This window comes from Cherax quadricarinatus, chromosome 76, assembly GCF_038502225.1.
Source record: "Cherax quadricarinatus isolate ZL_2023a chromosome 76, ASM3850222v1, whole genome shotgun sequence".
In the NCBI taxonomy this organism is placed as follows: Eukaryota; Metazoa; Arthropoda; class Malacostraca; order Decapoda; family Parastacidae; genus Cherax; species Cherax quadricarinatus.
In genome coordinates, this window is record NC_091367.1 from 1,200,402 (window position 1) to 1,227,674 (window position 27,273).

The 27,273-nt window shown below is 40.6% G+C and overlaps 1 protein-coding gene across 1 annotated transcript in view; it reads right to left on the reverse strand.

Moving 5' to 3' along the window:
• LOC128703604 (multiple PDZ domain protein) overlaps positions 1-27,273 on the reverse strand; it is a 623,082-nt gene that overhangs the window by 66,672 nt on the left and 529,137 nt on the right. Inside the window, exons 19-20 of the mRNA XM_070101112.1 lie at positions 13,539-13,691; positions 2,631-2,805 (exon numbers count right to left, since the gene is read on the reverse strand). Coding sequence (XP_069957213.1) covers positions 2,631-2,805; positions 13,539-13,691 — 328 coding nt within the window. The remainder of the gene's footprint in view (positions 1-2,630; positions 2,806-13,538; positions 13,692-27,273) is intronic.

The window sequence follows — 27,273 nt, forward strand, 5'->3', positions numbered from 1 at the left end:
TCTTTGCTGAACACTTTGCTACCAAAATGCAAGTTCCTGATCCAGCAAGGGATCCTCCTTGGCTAGCTGCAAGAACTGTGTCAAAACTGTCAGTGGTGACAATAAGGCAGGAGGAGGTGCATTTCCTTCTTAAATCGCTTGACCAAGAAAAGGCTGTGGGCCCAGACAAGTTGAGCCCAAGATTGCTGAGAAGATGTGCAGACCAGCTAGCAGCACCTCTAACTCGCATCTTTCAGCACTGCCTAGTACAGTGTAAATGGCCCTCTCTGTGGAAAGAGGCAAATGTAGTCTCTGTTCACAAAAAGAAGAGCAGAGCAGAAATCAGCAACTACAGACCAGTGTCACTCCTGTCAATCACTGGTAAGATCCTTGAGACAATAATCTCAAGACAAATGACAGAGTTTTTTGACTACCACTCACTACTTTGTGATCGTCAATATGGCTTCAGGAAAGGTTACTCTGCTGCTGATCTGTTGTTAAACTTCTCCACTAAGTGGCACCAGCCACTGGATGAATCCAAAGTCAGCTGTGCGGTAGCACTGGACATTGCTGGCGCTTTCGACCGGGTGTGGCACCAGGGCCTCTCAGCAAAACTTCAAGCACTGGGAATTGCAGGCTCTACGCTATGTCTCCCCCTAGTGATTACCTTCATGGTAGATCTCTAAGTGTAGTTCTCAATGGAACGGAATCAGCAAGACATCCTATTGGGGCAAGTGTTCCACAAGGAAGCGTACTGGGACCATTGTTATGGAATGTCTACTTCAACGACCTTCATCTCATCCCAGAATCACATGCATATGCAGACGACTGTACACTGACATTCACTTATCCAAGAGAAGAAATGCCAGCTGCTCTAAGCTACATCAATCACCAGCTGAGAGCTATAACAGCTTGGGGAAATAGATGGCAAGTAACATTTGCACTGAGAAAACGCAAATGATGATCGTCTCTAGGCACCATGATGGTAATGCTGGTGCAGTAGTAAGGATGAATGGGAGGGTGTTGGCACCTGGAGAAGAAGTTGATATCCTTGAGGTGATATTTGACTCCAAACTAATCATGAAGAACCATGTTGTAAATCTTGCAAACAAGGCAGCCATGAAGCTTACAGCACTTCGCCGTATCTCGCATCTGCTTGACAGTAGGGGTTGCAAGATTCTGTACGAGGCACAAGTACGCTCACACCTTGAGTATGCTCCACTTTCTTGGTTTGCCTGCCCCCCCCCCCTCTCATCTGCGACTGCTTGACAGAGTAGAGAACAGAGCAAGACGTCTCATCTCTCGCCTGGACCCATCCTGGATAGATCTGTCATTTCAGCAGAGCCTTCAACATAGGAGGGATGTGGGTGGCCTTACTGTTATGTACAAGGCCAATATTGTCAAAGTACCACACTTGGATCCACTTCGAGGACAGCGTGAAACAAGCTTTTATGCCACAAGACGGGCAGAAAGCAGCAACTTCACTCTGGCTGTACCCTTCTCCAGAACATCACTCCATCTGAGATCATACATACCCAGGATGACTCGAGTATGGAACACATTCGTACAGCATAATGATGTCAACGAGATAAAGTCAGTTGATCAAATGAAAATGCTGGCCCACAGATGGCTCCAACTTCATCCTGTTCCCTACTTGTATGTCTCATAACAATAAAAATGCTTTCAAATGAGCTGATGTAGGTAACAGCTCTTAGCTTGCCAATAAAGTTAGGAATCCTTAACCTGTAAATAGCTGTCAATAAAGCTAGGGATCCTTAACCTTGTCAAACCCTGTGTAAAAAAAAAAGGAAAAGAGAGATAGAAGAGGAAAAGGGAAGAAGAGAATAAGGATGGAAAAAGAATGAGCCTGGGGAGGAATTAGAACAAAAGAAAGATAAGCAAAGATAAAAAGAAAACAAAGATAAAAACAAGAGGAAAACGAGGCAGTGAAAGAAGAGGGATAAGAAAGAGTAGATGGGGGAGGAAAGTCAGAAGAGAAGATGGGAATAAGAAAACGATCGGAGAACCAGTCTTAAACGAAAACAAATAAAATAAAAACATTAAAAACAAGAACTATAAAAGAAGAAATATATATATAATGAGGGGAAGCAGTGATATACGAGGGGAAGCAGTGATATACGAGGGAAAGCAGTGATATACGAGGGGAAGCAGTGTTAGAAATATGAGGGGAAACAGTGACAGATATATGAGGGGAAACAGTGACAGATATATGAGGGGAAGCAACAAGATATAAGGGACAATAACAACACATATGAGGGGAGTGACAATGTAGAAACTAACAGGGAAGGAAGGGGAAACCAACAGACCCAAGTTAACAGGGTTTCTTTGATTTGTGAGAGAGAGGGAGAGCGAGAGAGAGGGAGAGCGAGAGAGAGAGAGGAAGGTGAGGACAAGACACCGTGATATAACTGGTTGATAATCAACAAACAAACCACGTAATAGGTGATGAAAATACACACAAAGACACGTGATTGGCCAAGATATTACACACAAGGCCACGTGATTGGTCAAGAAATGCGTAAGATATTATTGGTCAAGAAAATGCACATCAAGCCACCTGATTGGCCAAGAAAATAAACTTGGGTAACTGTTGAAAGTGAAAAAGGAAGGTAACAACAGATCCATCTTACCTTGAGATGGTTGGTGGGAGGCTGGTGGTGGTGGTGGCTGGTGGTGGGTGGTGGAGGTGGTGATGGTGGTGCCGGCGGTGGTGGTGGTGGTAGTGGTGGTGCTGGTGGTGGTGGTGATGGTGGGACCGCTGCCAATCAGACGCTCTGTTGCTACTGGAACCATCAGAACCGACGCCTTCGCCAGGAACACACAGGAAACACGGTTAGTTTACTGATGGTGAGCGGCTAGGTAATGCAGGTGTGGCTAGGTGTTGGTGTGGCTAGGTAGTGTAGGTATGGCTAGGTACTGTATGTGTGGCTAGGTACTGTAGGTGTGGTTAGGTACTGTAGGTGTGGTTAGGTACTGTAGGTGTGGTTGGTACTGTAGGTATGGCTAGGTACTGTAGGTATGGCTAGGTACTGTAGGTGTGGCTAGGTACTGTAAGTATGGCTAGGTACTGTAGGTGTGGCTAGGTATTGTAGGTATGGCTAGGTATTGTAGGTGTGGCTAGGTAGGGTAGGTGTAGGTGCGGCTAGGTAGTGTAGGTACGGCTAGGTAGTGTAGGTGTGGGTGTGGCTAAGTAGTGTGGGTGTGGCTAGGTAGTGTGGGTGTGGCTAGGTAGTGGTGTGGCTAGGTAGTGTAGGTGTAGCTAGGTATTGTAGGTGTGGCTAGGTAGTGTAGGTGTAGCTAGGTATTGTAGGTGTGGGTGTGGCTAGGTAGTGTGGGTGTGGCTAGGTAGTGTAGGTATGGGTGTGGCTAAGTATCGTAGGTGTGGCTAGGTAGTGTGGGTGTGGCTAGGTGGTCTGGGTGTGGCTAGGTAGTGAAGGTATGGGTATGGCTAGGTAGTGTAGATGTGGGTGTGGCTAGGTAGTGTAGGTGTGGGTGTGGATAGGTAGTGTAGGTGTGGCTAGGTACTGTAGGTGCGGCTAGGTATTGTGTGAGTGTGGCTAGGTAGTGTAGGTGTGGGTGTTGCTAGGTGGTGTGGGTGTGGCTAGGTAGTGTAGGTGTGGGTGTTGCTAGGTGGTGTGGGTGTGGCTAGGTAGTGTAGGTGTGGCTAGGTAGTGTAGGTGTGGGTGTTGCTAGGTGGTGTGGGTGTGGCTAGGTAGTGTAGGTGTGGCTAGGTAGTGTAGGTGTGGCTAGGTACTGTAGATGCGGCTAGGTATTGTAGGTGTGAGTGTGGCTTGGTAGTATAGGTGTGGGTGTGGCTAGTTAGTGTATGTGTGGGTGTGGCTAGGTAATGTAAGTGTGGGTGTGGCTAGGTAGCGTAGGTGTGGGTGTGGCTAGGTAGTGTAGGTGTGGATAGGTAGTGTAGATGTGTGGATAGGTTGCGTATACGTGTGGATTGGTGTACGGATAGGAAGTCAAGCTTTTAGCGAAAATTTGGGCAAAATCAGGTGTGGATAGGAAGTGTGGGGGAGAAGATAGGTTGTCTATGGAAAGTGTAGAAGGGACAGGCGTGAGGTGGGGCAGTGTAAAAGGCATAGGAGTGAGATGGGGCATTGTAACAAGGGATAGGCGTGAGATGGGGCATTGTAACAAGGGATAGGCGTGAGATGGGGCATTGTAACAAGGGATAGGCGTGAGATGGGGCATTGTAACAAGGGATAGGCGTGAGATGGGGCATTGTAACAAGGGATAGACGTGAGATGGGGCATTGTAACAAGGGATAGGCGTGAGATGGGGCATTGTAACAAGGGACAGGCGTGAGATGGGGCAGTGTTATATGTGTAACGAATGAAGCAGGGTAGGGAATAAATATGTTAGGATAAAAACAGATTGAGAAAAGTGAGAAATTAGAGAATAAAGGTGGAATAAGGGGAAATCTGAAGTGATAAATGGGGAACAGATAAAGGATGGGTCAAATGACACGTGTGCTTTGAGGATAGGTCAGGGAAGGCTAAAAGATGGGTTAAGCAAGGGACAGGCTGAAGGGATAGAGTTAATATGATGGGATAGACAACAGGTTGGAAAAGCAAACAAGCGGAAAACAGACAGAGAATAGAGACATTTGATAAAAGAGACAAGGAGAGAGGTAATAAAGAGAGAGGATAGTGACAGTCAATATAGGAATAGGATGGATAGATAAATTAATATATATAGGGACAGATTGGGATGGATAATTAATATACAGGAACAAACTGGGAAGAAGGACAATCAGTATAAACTGAACTGATTACTAAAATCAATATGATAGACAGACGAGTAGACAGGACTAGGTAGACAAGGGGAAAGACAAGGTAGACGGGAATAGACGAGACAGCGGGACAGACTAGGCAGACGGGGGATAGGCGAGGTAGATGGGAACAGACGAGGTAGGAGAGGGATAGACGCGGTAGACAGGATAGACAAGGTAGACAGAACAGATGAGGTAGACACAAGGGGATAGACGAGGTAGACATAAGGGGATAGACGGGTAGACAGTACGAGTGTACGAGGGATGTCATAATACCAGAATTATGCTAATCATTAAAATACACACCACCCTATCTTCTTGTATAAGTATACACACACATTTAAAACAAAAGAGGGGGAGAGGTCTATTGCGTGTTTTTGACTTCCAGAAATTAGGGGGGGGGAGACGAGGTGTATGTGACCCCAGGAAGGAAAGGGCAGCTCCACATCCATGGACCAAGAGCTGTGTACCAGCATCAAGGCAGCCACCATCAAGGGAGATTAAATTGCTTGTGTTTAGGGACGAGCTGAATGAGCGTGTGGATTAGGGTAATTATTTAGTTGCATTATTTACGAGTGATTAATGTGGTGCTTATCTGACTGGCTAAATATGGTGCTTATCTGATTGGCTAACAGGGTGATTATCTGACTGAGTAATATGGTGCTGATCTGACTGGCTAATACGGTGCTAGTCTCCCTGTCAGCCAATCACAGGCGAACATTTTCCTTGTACAGTTTTCCAGGTGCCACATCGCATTTCTGGATCGATCATTTTTCCTTTAATTTCAAACAGTAAAGAGAGGCAGAGTCAATTATTTTGTTCACACACATGAACAGTATTTATAGGGTGATGGGAAGGGGGGAGGAAACGCCGTATATATAAACCACTCACATACCGCAAAATAATGGAACCGGTATGATGAATCCTTTTTTATTATTTAGCTAAAAAATGGAACACTACCAAAAAATATAATTTTTTTAATGTTAAAAATCGGGTAAATGAAACGTGAGTGGGGAAGGGTGGGGTGAGGGGAGGGGAGGGGTTGGGAAGGGTGGGATGAGGGGAGGGGAGGGGAGGGGAGGGGAGTGGCAGAGTAAACAGAAAATAATGTGGAATCGAGGTCCCTTCAAGAGACTTCTACTGAAAGAAAATGGTTAATTCAAATTCTGTTGAGACGATTTTAATTAAAAATAAAATAATAATGCATATACATATAAAGGATCCTGAAAGAATAACTGAAACCTACAAAATAATTTTACCAAATTAGATATTAATCAACATAGTTCCATTGGTTTATCATTATTACAGGTATTATACGCGCCTCTAACTCATTCGATGACGCCAAAAATGCAGCTACTTTCTACAGCAAAAACACTCACAAAAAAATGCAACACTTATGTACAGGGATACAGTGATAGGATTACAGGTTTCTATATGCAGGTCTCTACGGTATTAGGGAAGAGGACGAGGGGAAAGAGGTAACCAAAATACAGAAAGAAAAGCTTGGTTAATAACCTGTCTTACTAATATTAATGCTTGTCCAGACTGGAGATGAGAGAATATGTTCACAATTGATAAACTCTCGTTAGCTATTAGATCAGACACAATGATGCGTTACTACACTATAAAAGTGATGATTCTCTCATTCCCAAATACAGAGAAATCTGAACTAGGTTCTACACAAAATTTATGGGTGTGAGTGATCTCTACGGAACGACAACTAGTGCATCGTGTACGATCACCAAGGCGTCCGGATGTAAACAAAGTAGTCAGTGCTAGTTAGGGGAACCACTGCTGAAGTCATCAAAAAAGTTCTTTCTCTCTCTCACACACACACACACACACACACTGTACGTGTTACTTCGTGCTCTAGAAAGTCTCTCTAGGTCGTATAAAGCCTATATTTAAACGAGCCTTAACAACTATATCTGAATATCTCCTACGTAATTCTAAGCATATTTCAACAACGAAGCTTATTTTTTAACCAAAAAAATTATACACATTATCATTATAACGAAAGCAATGAGAGTGTGAAGACGGGGGATGGGGAGGATAGTCTGACCACTCACGAACCACGCTAGTTATTAACCAGGTGACTGACCCTAGTAAAGGAATAAACGAGAGAGGAATTAATGCCTCAAGCGGAATGCCTCCTCTGACTAACATGTCGCCTTCCTTCAAAGACGTTACGCTGACGCTGCTGAAGGGCTCTCGGTCCAATGAACTGAAGCTACCGTCCTTGATTAACCCCTTCCCCCATTCCCAAGACGCTCTAACACACCCTGCGGGTTTAGCACTTATCCCATGATTATATTTCGTCTAGGCTACTCATGAAAATATCGTTGATAAAAGTAGCATTATCAAAGTTACATTTTTGATGGACGAAAAGATGCCCATTTTAAAATAAAAACATGATTTTTTTTGCAATTTATACATAATATACACAAATTATAGTCATACAATATACAAATTTTGCTCTTTGTACATTGTAAATAAACAATTTTTTCCCATTTATACATTAATATACAAACTTTGATATTATACATTGTAATACACAAAATTCAAACATGGAAATTAATAATCTAATATAAAATTGTGGCCCCAAATAAAATATTACTGGGAAAATCAAAAGCAGTAACGACAAAAATTTAAAAATTCAAAAAGTGAATTCTAGGTAGACTTCTTAGGTGAATTCTAGGTAGAATTCTAAGGTGAACTAGCAGGAGACCAGGTCGTCATCCATGAGGCTTGGTCTAGGACCGAGCAGCGGGGGCGCTGACCATCAATAGGTCTGCCAACACCACAGCCCAGGTTATCAGCTGAGGGCACATACAAATTTCGTTATTATACACACTGGGAAGAGCTAAGACCGTAGGGGTTCATAGCACCTGGAGAGAGGTAATTAGTTTAGAAAAACAAGTGAGCATACACCAGGACGTTTCGGTCCTGGGACCTTGATCACTTCTAACACACAATTACAACCATAAGTTTTAAAAGGGTGAAGGGGTAAGCCAGCGGAAAACCTCAGTCACATGACCAAAAGCTCCAGCTGCGGGTCATCATATGACTAAGACACGCGTCAGGAAACACTTGTCTTGTTTCCTGACTAACCTTCCCTAACCCAACCTTCTAACACACAAGCGATCAAGGTCCCAGGACTGAAATGTTCTCTATTAAACACGTCCTACTGTTTCCTCACGTGCCTTTTATACAGCCAATTTGTCAGTATCAATTACCGAAGTTCATACCAGAGGTGATCAGATCAGACTCGAGACACGGGAGGGTAGCTTCAGTCATTATGGGGATCGTTGGAGAAGCGCTGGCAGCAAGAAAACTGCAGACTGTTATTATGGGGGTCGTTGGAGAAGCGCTGGCAGCAAGAAAACTGCAGACTGTTATGGGGGTCGTTGGAGAAGCTCTGGCAGCAAGAAAACTGCAGACTCTTGTTATGGGGGTCGATGGAGAAGCTCTGGCAGCAAGAAAACTGCAGACTGTTATTATGGGGGTCGTTGGAGAAGAGCTGATAGCAAGAAAACTGCAGACTGTTATTATGGGGGTCGTTGGAGAAGCTCTGGCAGCAAGAAAACTGCAGACTGTTATTATGGGGGTCGTTGGAGAAGAGCTGATAGCAAGAAAACTGCAGACTGTTATTATGGGAGTCGTTGGAGAAGCGCTGGTAGCAAGAAAACTGCAGACTGTTATTATGGGGGTCGTTGGAGAAGCGCTGGTAGCAAGAAAACTGCAGACTGTTATGGAGGCATTACACTGGTAATCATGGCGGAGCCCAGCCTGTCCATCTGACCGTCTGGTAAGCCTGCTTGAGCCTAAGAAGGCTACAGCCTAAATGCCTGGTTCAAACGGGGAGTCATGTAACTTTAAGGCTTGGCCAGAGAGCCTGCCTATAAATGCTGGTAGGAAATACATACTACACAAGTAATATTGTTGATACAGTTTCCCTGGATCAAAAGCCTCTCACAGGTATGAAGTGAAAAAAAATCTCAATACCAAGGATGGAACAATTCACAAATTCTCCCACAGACCTGAATTGAAAATCAGGCAACATTTCGGTCAATCCTTGACCATTATCAAACCGACGAGAGGTCGAAACGTTTAAGTTGTCGTTTCTAACTTAGTTTGTTAGCTGGGAACAAACGATTGAATTCTGGGCATCTTTTTTAACAAACTTTGCAAGTTCTTCCAGAACTTTATAATTTCCTCCAGAACTTTGATTCCTAAGTTCCTCTAGAACTTAGTTCCCTAAGTTCCTCTAGAACGTAGCTCCCTAAGCTCCTCTAGAACTTAGCTTCCTAAGTTCCTCTAAAACTTATCTTCCTAAGTTCCTCTAGAACCTAGCTTCCTAAGTTCCTCTAAAACCTAGCTTCCTAAGTTCCTCTAGAACTTAATGTCCAAAGTTCCTCTAAAACCTAGCTTTCTAAGTTCCGCCAGAACTGAGCTTCGTAAGTTTCTTCAGAACTTAAGTTCCGCCAGACCTTAGTTTCGTAAGTTCCCCCAGAACTTAAGTTCCGCCAGACCTTAGTTTCGTAAGTTCCCCCAGAACTTAACTTCAACTACATCGGAAAGTGGTAAACCCGTAGGGGACAGAGGGTAATCAAATTTGGCGTAAAACCTCACGAGGAATAGACTTATTATTGTGGTCTTTAACATGACTCACGAAATCGTAATGACACGATTGCAAACAAACCATACCACGGGCGGGGATAGAACCCGCGGTCAGAGAGTCTCAAAACTCCAGACCGTCGCGTTAGCCGCTGGACCAGCTAGCTACAATAAGATTCGTCCAACTAGGTATATTTCTACACCATAGGAAGGTTAGCATAGGCACCACTGTGACCACAAATAGTGTAGAAATATACCTAGTTGGACGAATCTTATTGTGGCCAGCTGGTCAAGTGGCTAACGCGACGGTCTGGAGTTTTAAGACTCTGACCGCGGGTTCAATCCCTCCCGTGGTATGGTTTGTTGTGGTCTTTCATTGTTGTGGTCTTTTGTAGTGGTCTTTTGTAGTGGTCTTTCAATGTTGTGGTCTTTTATTGTGGTCTTTCACTGTGGTCTTTTATTGTGGTCTTTCAATGTTATAGTCTTTCAATGTTGTGGTCTTTTAATGTTGTGGTCTTTCATTGTTGTGGTCTTTCAATGTTGTGGTCTTTTAATGTTGTGGTCTTTCATTGTTGTGGTCTTTCAATGTTGTGGTCTTTCATTGTTGTGGTCTTTCATTGTTGTGGTCTTTCATTGTTGTGGTCTTTCAATGTTGTGGTCTTTCATTGTTGTGGTCTTTCAATGTTGTGGTCTTTCATTGTTGTGGTCTTTCATTGTTGTGGTCTTTCAATGTTGTGGTCTTTCATTGTTGTGGTCTTTTAATGTTGTGGTCTTTCATTGTTGTGGTCTTTCATTGTTGTGGTCTTTCAATGTTGTGGTCTTTCATTGTTGTGGTCTTTCATTGTTGTGGTCTTTCATTGTTGTGGTCTTTCAATGTTGTGGTCTTTCAATGTTGTGGTCTTTTAATGTTGTGGTCTTTCATTGTTGTGGTCTTTCATTGTTGTGGTCTTTCAATGTTGTGGTCTTTCATTGTTGTGGTCTTTCATTGTTGTGGTCTTTCATTGTTGTGGTCTTTCAATGTTGTGGTCTTTCAATGTTGTGGTCTTTCATTGTTGTGGTCTTTCATTGTTGTGGTCTTTCAATGTTGTGGTCTTTCAATGTTGTGGTCTTTCAATGTTGTGGTCTTTCAATGTTGTGGTCTTTCAATGTTGTGGTCTTTCATTGTTGTGGTCTTTCAATGTTGTGGTCTTTCATTGTTGTGGTCTTTCATTGTTGTGGTCTTCCAATGCTGTGGTCTTTCAATGCTGTGGTCTTTCAACGTTGTGGTCTTTCAATGTTGTGGTCTTTCATTGTTGTGGTCTTCCAATGTTGTGGTCTTTCAATGTTGTGGTCTTTCAACGTCGTGGTCTTTCAATGTTGTGGTCTTTCAATGTTGTGGTCTTTCAACGTTGTGGTCTTTCAATGTTGTGGTCTTTCAACGTTGTGGTCTTTCAATGTTGTGGTCTTTCAACGTTTTGGTCTTTCAATGTTGTGGTCTTTCAATGTTGTGGTCTTTCAATGTTGTGGTCTTTCAATGTTGTGGTCTTTCAACGTCGTGGTCTTTCAATGTTGTGGTCTTTCAATGTTGTGGTCTTTCAACGTTGTGGTCTTTCAATGTTGTGGTCTTTCAACGTTGTGGTCTTTCAATGTTGTTGTCTTTCAACGTTTTGGTCTTTCAATGTTGTGGTCTTTCAATGTTGTGGTCTTTCAATGTTGTGGTCTTTCAACATTTTGGTCTTTCAATGTTGTGTTGCTTCTCTTTGTTCAATAATTTCCAAATATGAAATAAAAATCATCGTTTAATTATATATATTCGCAGGAGAGAGAGAGAGAGAGAGAGAGAGAGAGAGAGAGGTAATGAATTTGATCAGCTAACAGTGTACAGTAAGATGAAGCAGAAGCAAGTTATGATAAAGAATATAAAAAAATGAGAAAGAAACAAACGATGGGAGCAGTGAGAAAAAAAAAGTGAGAACGAGCTATAAAAAAAACGAAGAAAGAAAACAGGTCATGAAAAGAAGGAAATGAAAAACTGAAGGAAAATAATAATAAAACCTGCAAATTACAGGAAATAAATAAAACAACGAAAAATAATAAGCGAATGAAAAATAAAAGAAAAAAAATACAAGAAAAACAAACAAGAAAAAAAAACGTTGAAAAACTGGTTGTGGGAAAACCTTGCAACACCTCCAGTGTACCAGAGACCAACACAACACAACACTGACAGCGAACCTTACCCCCGGCCGGGATTGAACCCGCGGTCATAGAGTCTCAAAACTCCAGCCCGTTGCATTTGTGGTCACAGTGGTGCCTGTGCTAACCTTCCTATGGTGTAGAAATATACCTAGTTGGATGAATCTTATTGTGGCTAGCTGGTCTAGTGGCTAACGCGACGGGCTGGAGTTTTGAGACTATGACCGCGGGTTCAATCCCGGCCGGGGTATGGTTTGTTTGCAATCGTGTCATTACGAACAAACACAGTCAGTTTTCGACCCAACAACAAAAAAGGGGAATGCTTTCGTGTTTTTGTTATTGGTTGCTGACTGTTCCTTTTACTGTTGTTATGGATGACAGTTATGGCATTACTATGGATGATAACTATGCTGTTACGGATGATAATTTATTAGGGTTATTTTAGTACCATTAAAGACGGGCGCGACTTTGGGAAAGTATTATTTAGATTATTATGATTATTATCTATGGTAGCATTATGTGGAAACATAGTAATTGTTCTAGTAATAAAAGCAGTAGTTACAGCAGCTAAAGTAATAGCCGCAATAATAGCAGTACTCTTAATAGCTGTAACGAGTGTTAGTAGAGGTACTGGCAGTGATAGTAATTATATTAGGTCTAAAATTGAAATAGTTGAAGTGGTAATAGTAGCAGTGATAGTAATAGTTGTAATAATAGAAAATTACCACTAGAAGTGGTAATTGCAGAGCTACTTTTAGCAATTAAAAAAAAACCTTGATACACGACGTTTTACCAAGTGGACGAAACATCGCAAAATAAAGGTCTTCCAAGCTTAAAAGTACTCTGAAATTAGCACATCTGGATCAACGCCAGGATCCTACCCTACCAGTGTTGGTAAGACTGTAGCAATTGCATAATGGACAGCAACAGCAATCTAAACAAGCAAGACAGTTGCACTGAGACCTATTGCAATGTTCGATGTCGTAGTAACATTGGCAAAGTAACAGCGGTAAACATCTAACACTGGCAAACATTACAATAACAAAAGGGATATTTAGAGTAATTTCAATACCACTCCTCACAATTGACACACGTACCGTGTGTGTGTGTCTATATATATATATATATATATATATATATATATATATATATATATATATATATATATATATATATATATATATATAGGATGTGATAAGCGTATGAAAACAATAACAACGATATACCAGATATATAACAATTATAGGAAAACGTATATAATTCACGATCCAGACAATGTCAACAGTTGTATAAATATGTGATATAATGCAACGCAAAGCTATACTTGCAAGTGCACATACAAGAACAGCACATGGAACCAACATCAAACTGCTGCCTTCAGTGTGAGTTCTGTGTATAATAAAGACACGCTATGCTGAACAAGCCTTTACTGGGCAGAGCTTTATCAGGTGTTGGCGTGATAAATATACCCTGAGCGAAACGTTGTCACAAAAACAAACAGCTTGTTCGGTATATTGTCTCTATATACCCATAACTGCGGGCATGACGCCTGTACATCCACAGGTCTCACACCGGGAACAGTGAACTGAGAAGAACGTGCATTCTCTTGTGGCAGGGTCAACTTGTGTTCTCACAGAAGAATACAGCTTTTCAGTCATATTACATAGACGGAGGAGAGGGGAGGATGAGGGTATCGAGCAACATAAAAATAAAACAAATAGAAACATTCACTAGACCACGATGCGCTGTCAAATGAGACGAAATCACCAATGTACACAAGGGCCGTAGGATGCGACAGCCAGTGTGTATACATGAAAAAAAAAGTCTCCCATGCTCTTTCACAGCTCGTTTTCTGTGAGTGGTTCCCGTGCTCAGTCTCAAGGGTAAACTCTTGTGGTTTCCGTACCAGCAGCATCAGCATCAGCACCAGCAGCAGCACCAGCAGCAGCCCTCGTGCGATACTAACCTTGTATATGTTGACGGGGGAGACAATCTCGGTGGGATGATGAGTGCTGGGAGGTAGCAGAGCCGAGGGTGACGTTAAGCTGAGGGTGAGCCCAGGGTGTCTGGAGTCTGAGATAACCTCCCCCTCCACCTCCTCAGCCTCGCCACACCTCAGCTGATATGAGGTCAAAACGTTTTCATACTCCACATGAGGGTAAAACGTTTTCATACTCCACAAAGCAACACAAATATTAAAAAAGCGGAGTGAGGGAGGAGATAAATATATTTTATATAATCTCTTATAAATCTCCTCTATTTAGTGTAACTTCCCGCAAATGCGATTGAAAACATGCAACAAAAATATAACTATGTAGAAAGGCCTTCATAATATATATACTCTCCAATTTTCAATGTACTTTTTCAATCGCTTTAGAGTGCAGCTTTTCGTAAAAGCGACTGAAAAAAGTGCATAAAAAAAAACTGATCAGAGCGTACTGTGAAGACCTCTCCACAGAGTATTCAATTATGGACGTAAGTTTTCAATCGCATTTACGAAAAAAAAAAAAATCCAACAAAAAATGAAGGAGCCTCGTAAGAGAGCTGACTGTAAATATCTTTTGTTAAGGGATAGAGCGGGAGGTTTTTTTTTTAAGTTGCAAATGCCGATAGAATGCAACGAGAAAACTGGTTCTTGATAACTCTGCCAGCTGCAATTTTTGTGTTATTATTAATAATAATTTAAGCGCTTAACCCGTAAGGATCATACAGCGTTAACCTGAACGTAACCATCCATTACGGAGCGTATAATATAGCGTATAATACAATATAATTATTTTTTTGAAATAGTGAAATATTAAATAATGCCAATTGTTTTTTTTTTCAAAGAACGCTAAATTCTTTTAGATAATTATGTTTAAGATAACTGTTTTTTTTTTTTGACCCACATGAGTGGCGGTACTGACCTACCTGAGTGGCGGTACTGACCTACCTGAGTGGCGGTACTGACCTACCTGAGTGGCAGTACTGACCCACCTGAGTGGCAGTACTGACCCACCTGGGCGCGTAATAGGAACGGCCTCATGCACACCCATTACCCATGGCACTGTTAATAGGAGCTACCCATTACAATTAACAGCAGCTATCATCTTTCCTCTCAAACCTGGCAGTTATAATTATCCTAACATGAAATGGCATCAATTACCACAATAAATTACTTTTATTGAATTATCGACAAAAAACTGAGATTATACAGTGTGTGTGTGTGTGTGTGTGTGTGTGTGTGTGTGAGTGTGTGTGTGTGTGTGTGTGTGTGTGTGTGTGTGTGTGTGTGTGTGTGTGAGTGGATGAGTGTGTGTGTGTGTGTGTGTGTGTGTGTGTGTGTGTGTGTGTGTGTGTGTGTGTGAACATGTGTAGATAATGTGTGCATGTGTATATATACATATGAACAGTGAGAAACCCACCTTGAGCCTGAGGTTTTGGGCTCTGGTATAGCCCCAGGGCCGCCCTACCAGCTGGTCTAGTGTCAGAGACTTGGGCAGCATCGTGAGAGAGAGTGAGAGAAAGAAAGACAGGGGGTTTTCTCACAGAGCTGACACACACACTCGAGGCTGTCTCTCCCTCCTAGCTAAGTGTTCTCGACACTCATACTGGAGGCTGTTGCTATCTCTCCCTCCTAGCTAAGTGCTCTCGACACTCACACTGGAGGCTGTTGCTATCTCTCCCTCCTACTAAGTGCTCTCGACACTCACACTGGAGGCTGTTGCTATCTCTCCCTCCTGGCTAAGTGCTCTCGATACTCACACTGGAGGCTGTTGCTATCTCTCCCTCCTGGCTAAGTGCTCTCGGAGAAAAAAAAAGTCCCCAAAACCGTTTTCAGGAGCTCTTTCTTCAAGCTCCTGAAGAAAGCACTTCAGATCTTTAATGAATGGAGTCTAAGAGGAATAAGAGCGTCGAGGAGAGTATGTCAGGACGGATTAGATCCTCTACAATCGTTAACCTGAGCAATATTCTATGTTTTGTACCCTTACAAACACACTCACAAAAGAATAAAAACACAAACCTCTTAAGAGCTGGTCACTAACGTCACACATACAAAAGGCTAAGTATCTACAGAAAAATACCTTTGACAACCAGTAACTACCTAACACACACACAGTCTTAGGGTGGCTGAAAAGTGGAATAACTTAGATGCTTCAGGAGGAGATATGAGGCCAAAGAGGGGAGAAATCAGTGGAGACGACCCCAGTAGTCTAAGGGGCGGGGCTCGCCAACACCGCTCATTTGTTTTTGTTTTTTATTATAATTTACTCTTTTCATACTAAAAACTCTCGTCCCATACAAATTATCGTCATCCGTAAGTGGAAAAAAAGTCATTAATATTTCACTTATCTTTTACTCTCTCTCAATTTCCATTCTTAGTAATGAATGTTTTCAGTTACTTTCACTGTTACTTTCACTGTTACTTTCACTGTTACTTTCACTGTTACTTTCACTGTTACTTTCAAGTCTCTTCATCTTGCTGGAGAAAATATCCTCTTTCAATTACCATTATATGAATATGAAAATTATCACTGTGTTTCAATTGCAATAAACATTTGAGTTCTCGTCCTATTGTTGTTCCTTCATCTGTGCACGAGTCTGTCAGCAGCCATCACTGTTGCTTCACTACACGTCTGTACATCAGTGTCTGTCAGCAGCCATCACTGTTGCTTCACCACACGTCTGTACATCAGTGTCTGTCAGCAGACATCACTGTTGCTTCACCACACGTCTGTACATCAGTCTGTCAGCAGCCATCACTGTTGCTTCACCACACGTCTGTACATCAGTGTCTGTCAGCAGCCATCACTGTTGCTTCACCACACGTCTGTACATCAGTGTCTGTTAGCAGCCATCACTGTTGCTTCACCACACGTCTGCACATCAGTGTCTGTCAGCAGCCATCACTGTTGCTTCACTACACGTCTGTACATCAGTGTCTGTCAGCAGACATCACTGTTGTTTCACTACACGTCTGTACATCAGTGTCTGTCAGCAGCCATCACTGTTGCTTCACCACACGTCTGTACATCAGTGTCTGTCAGCAGACATCACTGTTGCTTCACTACACGTCTGTACATCAGTGTCTGTCAGCAGACATCACTGTTGTTTCACTACACGTCTGTACATCAGTGTCTGTCAGCAACCATCACTGTTGCTTCACTACACGTCTGTACATCAGTGTCTGTCAGCAGACATCACTGTTGCTTCACTACACGTCTGTACATCAGTGTCTGTCAGCAGACATCACTGTTGCTTCACCACACGTCTGTACATCAGTGTCTGTCAGCAGACATCACTGTTGCTTCACTACACGTCTGTACATCAGTGTCTGTCAGCAGACATCACTGTTGCTTCACCACACGTCTGCACATCAGTGTCTGTCAGCAGACATCACTGTTGCTTCACCACACGTCTGCACATCAGTGTCTGTCAGCAGACATCACTGTTGCTTCACCACACGTCTGTACATCAGTGTCTGTCAGCAGACATCACTGTTGCTTCACCACACGTCTGCACATCAGTGTCTGTCAGCAGACATCACTGTTGCTTCACTACACGTCTGTACATCAGTGTCTGTCAGCAGACATCACTGTTGCTTCACCACACGTCTGCACATCAGTGTCTGTCAGCAGACATCACTGTTGCTTCACCACACGTCTGCACATCAGTGTCTGTCAGCAGACATCACTGTTGCTTCACTACACGTCTGCACATCAGTGTCTGTCAGCAGACATCACTGTTGCTTCACCACACGTCTGTACATCAGTGTCTGTCAGCAGACATCACTGTTGCTTCACTACACGTCTGCACATCAGTGTCTGTCAGCAGACATCACTGTTGCTTCACCACACGTCTGTACATCAGTGTCTGTCAGCAGACATCACTGTTGCTTCACCACACGTCTGTACATCAGTGTCTGTCAGCAGACATCACTGTTGCTTCACCACACGTCTGTACATCAGTGTCTGTCAGCAGACATCACTGTTGCTTCACCACACGTCTGTACATCAGTGTCTGTCAGCAGACATCACTGTTGCTTCACCACACGTCTGCACATCAGTGTCTGTCAGCAGACATCACTGTTGCTTCACCACACGTCTGTACATCAGTGTCTGTCAGCAGACATCACTGTTGCTTCACCACACGTCTGTACATCAGTGTCTGTCAGCAGACATCACTGTTGCTTCACCACACGTCTGTACATCAGTGTCTGTCAGCAGACATCACTGTTGCTTCACCACACGTCTGTACATCAGTGTCTGTCAGCAGACATCACTGTTGCTTCACCACACGTCTGTACATCAGTGTCTGTCAGCAGACATCACTGTTGCTTCACCACACGTAAGGAAATTCCGAAGCTAGGCAAAAACACTCCACCAGCTGAGATTATTCGACCAGCTGACGAACTCAAAGCAATAAGGAAGTTTCGAAACACAAAGGTTAAGGGCTAAAACTACAACACTAGGCCTTTAAAAGGGAAGAGGGGAAAACTGGGAGTGTTTTTTACACCTTTGTTTTAAGAAAGGGGTTGTCACAGGGGGGATCCGGGGAAGATTTGGGGCCCAACGGGGTTCCCCGGGGGCAACCCTTGGGTTAAAATTTGTCACCAACAAAAAAAACCCCTAAACGGGAAAGTAAATTCCAGCTTTAATTTTTTTTTTTTTAATCAGGGTCCCCAAGAAGGCGAAAATCAATAAATTAATCCCCTGTTTGCCCAGGGTTTTCATTTAAAAGTTTTACGCAATTTTTAACAATTCCTTTTTAAAAATCAGCCCTGTATTTTTCTCGCAAACCCTAACCCTAAACTTCATAAATTCCTAAAAACAAAGCACCAAAAAAAATTAAACCATTTTCTAAATCCCCAAAAACAACGTAATTTGTGATTTCCGTTTTTAAAAAACCCCTTTTATCTCCACTTCAAAAACAAATTTATGTTCCACCTTGTAGCGAAAAAATTTCATTCCCTTTTTCACAATTATTTTAAAACCAAAAATTGTAAAAACCAAAATCAATTTTGCATTAATAACTAAAATTGTAAACATAAAACTTTTCGCTATATACACTTACACATTAAAGGTTAAAAATATTTTACTTTTTTTAAGAAAAAAGTTTTTCTCAAGTAAGGACTATCCCCCAAAACTTAAAACCCTTTGGCAAACGTCATTTCATTTTTAATTTTTTCTTTTCAATTCTTAACTGTTTCTCTTCTCACCTTTTACCAAATAAACGAATCACTAATGACACAAAACAAATTTTTTTCCCCACAATTTCTTCAAAAACAAAACGGGGAAACAAAAAGGGCAGCGGGAAAATTTTTGGAAAATTTACTTCTGCCCGGGGAAACCAACACATCTTATATATTTCACAGTACTTTTCACAAAAAATTTCTTACTTACAAAATTTTTAAAAAAAATTTAACTGAGTCCCAAAAAATTAACTGCTTTAAAAACCCACCCCACCCCAAAACCACCAACACCCACACCCCCACCACCCCACACCCCAAACCTTTTCAAAGCCCCTTTTAAGTTTCTATTAAAAAAAATGTAAAATTTCAACCTTCCTAAAGCTTTTTAAATTCCCCCCCTTTAAAAATCTTAAATTTAAAACCCAAAAAATTATACATCCCCAGGAAAAAAAAGATTTTTCCCCAAATTTGGGTTACCCCGCCTATAAAAGGACCAGTTTGCCTTGGGACCGGGATCACTTCTTCTCTTTAAATTAATAATCCCCCCCTTTCCCTTCTAACACACAATTAAATATTTATAATTTTTCCCCCCTTCCCCCCTCAATTTTTTTTAAATTAAAAATTTCAAAAAAACTCTTTTTACATTTTTAAATTTTCAAAATATTTCAAAATTTAAATATTAAAATTTTTAATATTTCCCCAAATATACAATAATTTTAGCTAACTTAATCCCCCTTTTTCCCCATTTTTAAAATTATTGGAAAAACCTCAAATCATCTCAAAAGACATCCTTTAATCTTTTTATATATTTTTTATATTTATTTAAATTTATATTAATTTTTTTTATATTTTTAACACACACAACCTTCCCCTAAACATTTAAAATTGGAACCTTAACATTTTCTTTTTTTTCTAAAAATTACTTTGGGATGTTATACCATTATCCTTCAAAGTTATATTTTTTCCCCTTTTATACCCAAAATTTTTTCCCCATTTTTCTATTTTTCCTTTACAAACTCCTCCTCTTCAAACTGAGTTTTAAATCGCTCTTAACATTCTTGTTCAAAAAGGTTATTAAATAATAATAAAATAATAATAATAATAATAATAAAATAATAATAATAATAAAAAAAATAAAAGGGTTCCTTTTTTCCCTTTTTCCCTCCCCCATTTTTTTTCCCCTTTTTTTCAAAAGTCCCCCCCTCCCGCTTCTCCCCTCCCTACTTCCCCCCTTTTTGGGGCATACATTTACTTAAAAATTCCTCAAAATTTTTTCCCCCCTCTTCCCCTCCTTCATTTATCCCCTTCTCCCCCCCTTTATTTTCCCTATTTTCTAATCATTTCTTTTTTCCTCCCCTCCCTCATCACCCCCTTCTTTCCCCTTCCCGTTTCATTTTTTCCTCTCCCTCCCGCTTTTTTTTTTTAAACCCTCACTCTTTCCTTTATTTTTTTAAATTCTTTTTAAAAAAAAAAACACAAAATCGACATAAGAAATATTTTTTTTTAAAATTTTTTTTTTCCCCTTTTTTTTTTACAAAAGTAAATTCCCATTTTATGTCATCCCCACTTAAAAAACCCACCCCAGGAAATAAGATAAAAAAATTTTAAAGGCATTTAAAAAAAGAATGAGAATTATATTATAATCTTTTTCTTATTTGACCCAAAAATGAATAAAATTAGAAGAAATTTAAACTGGTTTTATAAAAAGAAAAACAAACCACAACCACCAAAAAATAAAAATTAATTTTTTTAATATAATATATTTTTTATATATATATATATATATATATATTTCCGAATATGTAAACTGGTAAATTTTTAAAGAACTCATTTAAAATAAGTCCTTTCTGAAATTTTCTTTTATACTTTTTAAAGATATTTTTTTCTTTAAATTTATTTAAAAATTTTTTTTTGCCCAAAAAAGAATCTTAAAAAACTTTTCTTTTTATTATAATATAAACAAAAAAAGTGAAATATTTTTTTTCTTAGGTTCAAAAGATTTTGGCGAAATTTTTTTTACAAAATTTTCACTTGCCCTTTTAAAGATGGCGTTGCTTTTTAAGCAAGACCCAAAGTTCTGCCTTTCAACAAAATAATTATTATATTTATAAAATATATATATATATAAATATATATATATATATATATATATATAGTGAAAAAAAAAAATTTTTGGTTTTAAATAAAACGTCTTCCCGAAAAAGGGGAAAATTTTATTAATAATTTAAAAACTTCAAATAAAAAAAAAGATATTTTTTTTGTGTTTTTGATTTGAACATAAAATTTTGTTGGATTTTTAAATTAAATTGCCTTGTTATAATGGTTGGAATTTTTTGGTTTTTTAAAAAATTTTTAAATTTCACTTAAATAAATTAAAAAATTTTTTTGTAAAAAAGAAAATTTTAAAAAGGACAATTTGAGTTTTTTCTTACTACCATTTTTTCCCCTATTCCCTATATATATATTAAAAATTATATATATATAATATATTATATATATATTTTTTTTTTTTTTGTGTGTGTGTTTGTGTTTGTGTGTGTGTGTGTGTGTGTGTGTGTGTGTGTGTGTGTGTGTGTGTTTTTTGTAGGTTGGTAGACACCCTTTTTTTTTTGGGGAAACCCACTCCCGTCCTGCCAAGTGGAAAAACAAAGCCTGTAATTTTTACATGATGGTAGGATTGCTGGTGTCTTTTTTCTGTCTTATATTTTTAAAAAATAAAAATTTAAAATAATTTTTTCACTTCTCCCACATTGGTCACACTCACAACTGACAAGCATATAATCACCCCCCTGGGTTTTCTTCATTTTTTTTTAGTTCTTGTTTTTTCCTCTTATCTCAGGGGAAAGTGGAAAAATTTTCCTCCAAACCATGCAGTTGTAAAACGACAAAAATCCAAAACAGGGCAGTCCCCCCCTTCTCTGTATAAATTAAAAATTTTAAAAAGAAAAAAAAACCCGTTTTTTTTGGGGGCCCCCCTCCCTTTGGGTGGGATACCCCGTTTTTGAATATATATATATATATATATATATATATATATATATATATATATATATATATATATATTATTTTTAATTTATATATAGGGGGGTTAATTGTCTTTTCTTGTTTTAAAATTTTCTTTAAATTTTGCATCAAACCCAAAAAAGTTAGTCAGGATAGGTGGCCCTGGAGAGAGAGAGAAAAAAAGGGGAAAAAAAAAAAAGGGGAAAAAGGGGGGGGGGAAAAACAGGAGTATGGGGGGAAGAAAATGTGTAAAAGAGAAGGGAGTAGTGGGTGGGGTGAGGGGGAAAAAAAGAAAAAAGAAAACACAGGACAAATTATAAGGGGAAAAAAAAGGGAGAAGATGAAAAAAAAATATTCGAACAGGAAAATGGCGATCACCCCATTTAAAAAGCTCACGATCTGAAAAACACCTTTCGCCCTGTCTTCTCTTTTTCCTCTCTGTGATGTACATGTGCCCGGTTTGGGCTTTTTCCCTGCCCGTTGCTTCAGGTCAGGCCTTTTTTTAACACCTTTTGCGGGGCAAGGCCGCAGAATCACGCTTGGCTGAACTGCCACTGCACGGGGAGTCCCCTTTTTTTCGAAAATTTCCATTTTCTTACGGCAATTTTTCATATACCAGTTGGAAGCATCCTGAAAGCAGGACCAGGGGGACACAGGTTTTTTACTGGGGACACACATTTCAAAAAGGTATTTACCTTTTTCAAACGACACCCAGTGGACTGCCCAAATGTCCCCCAAAACCCCTTGAACTGTGAAATCCCACCACCAGTCCTAGAAGTTACTTAAAAAGATGTTTTGCTGGACTCAAATGGTTATAATCATCCCTGACTTTCAAAGAGGTGGACTAAGTCGGTCAGATGCCCAAAAACCCCAGCCCCAGCTGTGGGTGATCAATAACAAAAACCCCCGTCAAAACACTTGTCCTGTTTTTTGACAAACATTATACCTCCCTTTTTTAACAAATGTCAATAGTTTGGTTTTATTTTACATATGGACACCTTAAACAGAAAGCTGATGTTTAATCTAAAAATTTTTTTTAAACGATCAAAATAACCACCCTTTATTTGGTTCCCCCCCCCATGGGGGAAAACCTTTTAAAGAACCCTCGCAGTTAAGTGAAAACGATCACCCATAACGAAAACACCCACATCTAAATTAAACGAACGAAACCCGGGGACATTTCCCAGAATGTTTCATTAAAAATTTTTTTTCTTTTAAAAGCGTGAATGTGATTACGGTCTTTTCGATAATGGTGGTGATTGTGTTAATGGTGATAAGGACAAAGCGGACTGAACGGTATGGACTAAATTACTGAGGGGCAAAATTTTCAACTAAAACCCCTCCCCCTCTTTACCATCTCAACTACGAATCTCGGATCAAAAAATTAACACCTTTAAAAAACCCCCAACCGTTAAAACCCAAAAAAGGAGACGGGCCCCGAGGACAAACATATTTGTAATTTTTCCCTTCCCAGAAAGAAAGGGGAAATCCCCCTAAACAAAGAGTTTATCACTCAAAACACGATGACTATAACTCCTTGTTTTCGCATTATCGTAAGCACAAGGGATAAGCAGTAATATAGTGTTTTTACTTCAAAGGGCCGCAAAAAACACTAAAAAACGTACAAAATTTACGATTTTGATAATGTTTTAGCAGTTTCGGCCGGTTTTTCTATGTTCAATTTTTCCCTTGGGCTTGAAAACCCTTGAAGGTCCTACCTTACATGGAAGGGATGTTATCTTCTCCTCACAGGATGGATACTTTTAAGGAATCCTTCATTTTAACAGTTTCTATAAGTAGGGAAAGGGGTGAAAGGCCTCCTAGGCTAGTATCCACCCCCTAAAGTTTATATATATATATATATATATATATATATATATATATATATATATATATATATAAAAAGTGTGTGTGTGTGTCCAATAGGTAAAACTTAATTGAAAGAACTTTTTAAAATTTAAGTCCTTTCAAAATTTCCCAAAAAAAAACTTTTCCCTGAATCCCCCAAAAAAAGTCAAATGTTCCCGCATATTAAGACCCGGAATCTTTCCATTATCTTACGGGGATTTGGACTTAGGGAGAATTCTATCACAGAATATTTCTGAAATCTAATGTGTGTGTGTGTGTGTGTGTGTGTGTGTGTGTGTGTGTGTGTGTGTGTGTGTGTGTGTGTGTGTGTGTGTGTTTTTTCACCCCCCCCATGTCCGTTCCAAACCACCTATCTTTTTCTATTTCATGAGTGTTTTTCTCTCTGCTAGTGACATCTCCCACAATCCCATCCTAAATTTGAGAACACATTCACTTCCTTCCACTCCCTCCCTCCAATAACAGTCTAATCATTCACTGCCTAAACTTTCTCCTCTAAAAATGAAATGCCCCCCACCTTCCTTCTACACCCCCCAAAAGCCCCACAAAACCCAATTTTTCTTCACAACCCCAAAAAAATCACAAAGAGAATCAAAAGTGTATTCTCAATTTCAAATTTTTTTTAAACCCCCCAAAATCTATTCACTTACTTTACATCTGTTCAAAAACATTCATACTGTTCGTATACATTTTCCGTATTCCCATCGTCCTTAACCTTAAATTTCCCCGTATATTTAAATCAAGCGCCTCTGTTAAGATTCTTAACCTGCTAATCGTCATTAGTTTGACGGGAAATATAACCATAAAAAGGGGAACCCCACTAGTTCCCAGTGTCACTACAAAAAAAACTCCAAAGCCGCAGAAAACTAATTGGGTTAATGGTTGATGGGATTTTAACCAATCAAAATGGCTGATCTCCCTTTTTTCCCCTTTTACAACACACCGAAAAAAAATGGACTAGGAAACAAAATGAATTCGGGTTTCATGCTGTTATCTAAATTACAGTTACGTATTGTTAGAGGTTTTTAAAGGGGCCGAGGAGGATTTACGTGGATAGGGGTGAAAAAAGTTGGTAAATAATCGAAATAAAAACTGGGATTGGGGGTCAAGCGTGGAAAAGGGAAAGGGGTTATTGTAAAAGGCTGACTAAATACTCCCCCATCATAGGATAGATTGAATCAGACTGGAAAGCCGCCTCCCACCCAAAACTAACCTGATGGTAGCTGTCTTTTCCCCCCCCTCCCCCCTTTTCACTCCCCTCTCCTTTCTTTACCCTCCTTCACTCCGCACCATGGCTTTTTTCCCCTGCCTCCCTCTCTACCTCCTTCTACCCTTCCTCTTTCAATTCCACACTATCCTCTGCTTGCGCCCCTTTAAACCCTAGGCCCCATTCTTTCCCCCTCACTTTTTTATCACCCCGAAACGATTTGTGAAAAATGGTTTGACGTCATCTAAATTAACCTACCATCATTACTAATTAATTATTATTTTAATTTTTACATATTTCATTTTCAATCTCGCCCTTTCAACGAGTTTAATTTTCAATATATTTTCGAGCATAAGCTTTTATACCCCCAAACAACAAAACACACACACTCAATGTAGAACAGACTGAATTAAGAAAACCAGGATAAAAGGGGACAAAAAGGAAACTGAAGTCAAAATTGAGCCATGGGTTGAAAAGTGATTTTGGGATGAGGCAGTGAGGGGGCAAACACAACTTAAAATTGATTAATAAAGTAAAAAGGGGCCCAAAAGACAGTAGTGTTGATCAAAGGGGGCGGGAGGTTTATCGACACCAAAACCCCAAAATCAGTGAATAAAACGGGAGAACCAAAAAATTTAAACATACTATTTTAAATATTATAAAAACACAACCAGGTCGGGGCTCGCCCCTCCCACTCTACCGTCCACCTTTGGCCGCCTCTTGACTTTTTGGTCCAAGGGCCAGACCGGGTTTTTTTCATTTCTTCCCTTGGACCAGTGGGGAGGTGGTAGAGCATTTTCAATCTCCTTCCACCTGAGTTTTTATTTTTTTATATATTTTTTATATATATATATATATATATATATATATATATATATATATATATATATATATATATATATTACACCCCCCCCAATACATCCCAGACCTTTACCAATCCCCCCAAAATCCTTTCCAATCCCTGAAACTCCCCCGACCCAAAACCCCCCAACCCTTTTAAACCCCAACAATCCCTCCCCGCCCCTAAACCCCAATTTTTCCTTCTGGTATACACAAAAATTTAAATTTGATTTTTTCCGGCCCCCCGCCAAGGGGTGATGGGCGGTGGGTTAACGGTTACAACCAGCGATTTAGGGGCAAATTTCGCTCCATATTTTGCGTATCTCCAAAAATTTTAAACGATTTTAAAGGGAGTTCGGATAATTATTTTTTACATTGGATTAAAACTTGCGATAGTCTAGGCTCTCGTTTGGGGGGATTTTTTTGGGCATTTTTTTAATAGCAAAGTGATTCATATGAAAAGGGATTATTTAAAAAGGCCCACCATTTCGAAACAATGGGATTTGAAACTGATATTTTTTGAAACAAAGGGTTATTTTTTAAAAAAAATTTTTAAAAAAATTTTTTGGAAAAATGGGATTTACCGAAACAATGATTTTTTTAAACACTGATGTTACTTTTGATGCGAGGTTTAGTTTTTGGAGAGGATCTTTTTGAAGCAAGGGGATTACCTCTGAACAATGGGTTTCCCCCTTTTAAAAAATGGTTTTTTTTGAATATTTTAAATTTATTTAAAAATTATTAGAGAAACAAAATTTTGACACTTTGGTATCACGCCGGGGAGTGATCCCCCCGGAGGCAGGATCAATAAGATGGCAGGATCCCCCCGGGTTGGCAGGATCACACCGGGATGGCAGGATACACCGGGAGGGGGAAAAAAGGAATCAACCGGAGGGCAGGGTCACCCGGATGCGGGATCAGCCGGGGTGGCGGGATCACCCAGGGAGGCTAGATCAAACCGGTTTGCAGGATCACACCAGGGGTAGATCAAACCTGGTGGCGGATCCAAAAGGGGCAGATCACACCAGCGTGGTGGATCACACCACCGTAGGGATCCACCACCATGGCGGATCACCCCCCGTGGCGGATCCACCACGTGCAACCACCGGGGGTGGTGGATCACAAAGGTGGGGGTCCCCCGGGTGGGTGGATCACACCAGGGGGGAAGGTAATCACCGGGGAAAGACCCTGCCTCCTTTGAACAAAAACACCGGGGTGGGGGGTAATCACCCAGGGTGGGGGGTAATCACACCAGGGGGGGAAAAAGGGGGTAATCACCCAGAGTGGCAGGGGTAATCCACACCAGGGTGGCAGGGATAATCACCCGGGGTGGCGGGGGTAACACCCAGAGTGGCAGGGTAATCACCCAGGGTGGCAGGGATAATCCACCAGGGTGGCGGGGGTAATCCACCGGGGTGGCAGGGTAATCACCCAGGGTGGCAGGGTAATCACACCAGTGGCAGGGTAATCACACCGGGGTGGCGGGTAATCACCCCAGGGGGGGGTCAAAAAAACCTGGTCATTTGACTCAAGATAAACACTCACCAAGGTCATCCGAAGATCACCACCACCCTTACCAAGATCACCACCACCCCCCTGGGTTATCACCCCAAC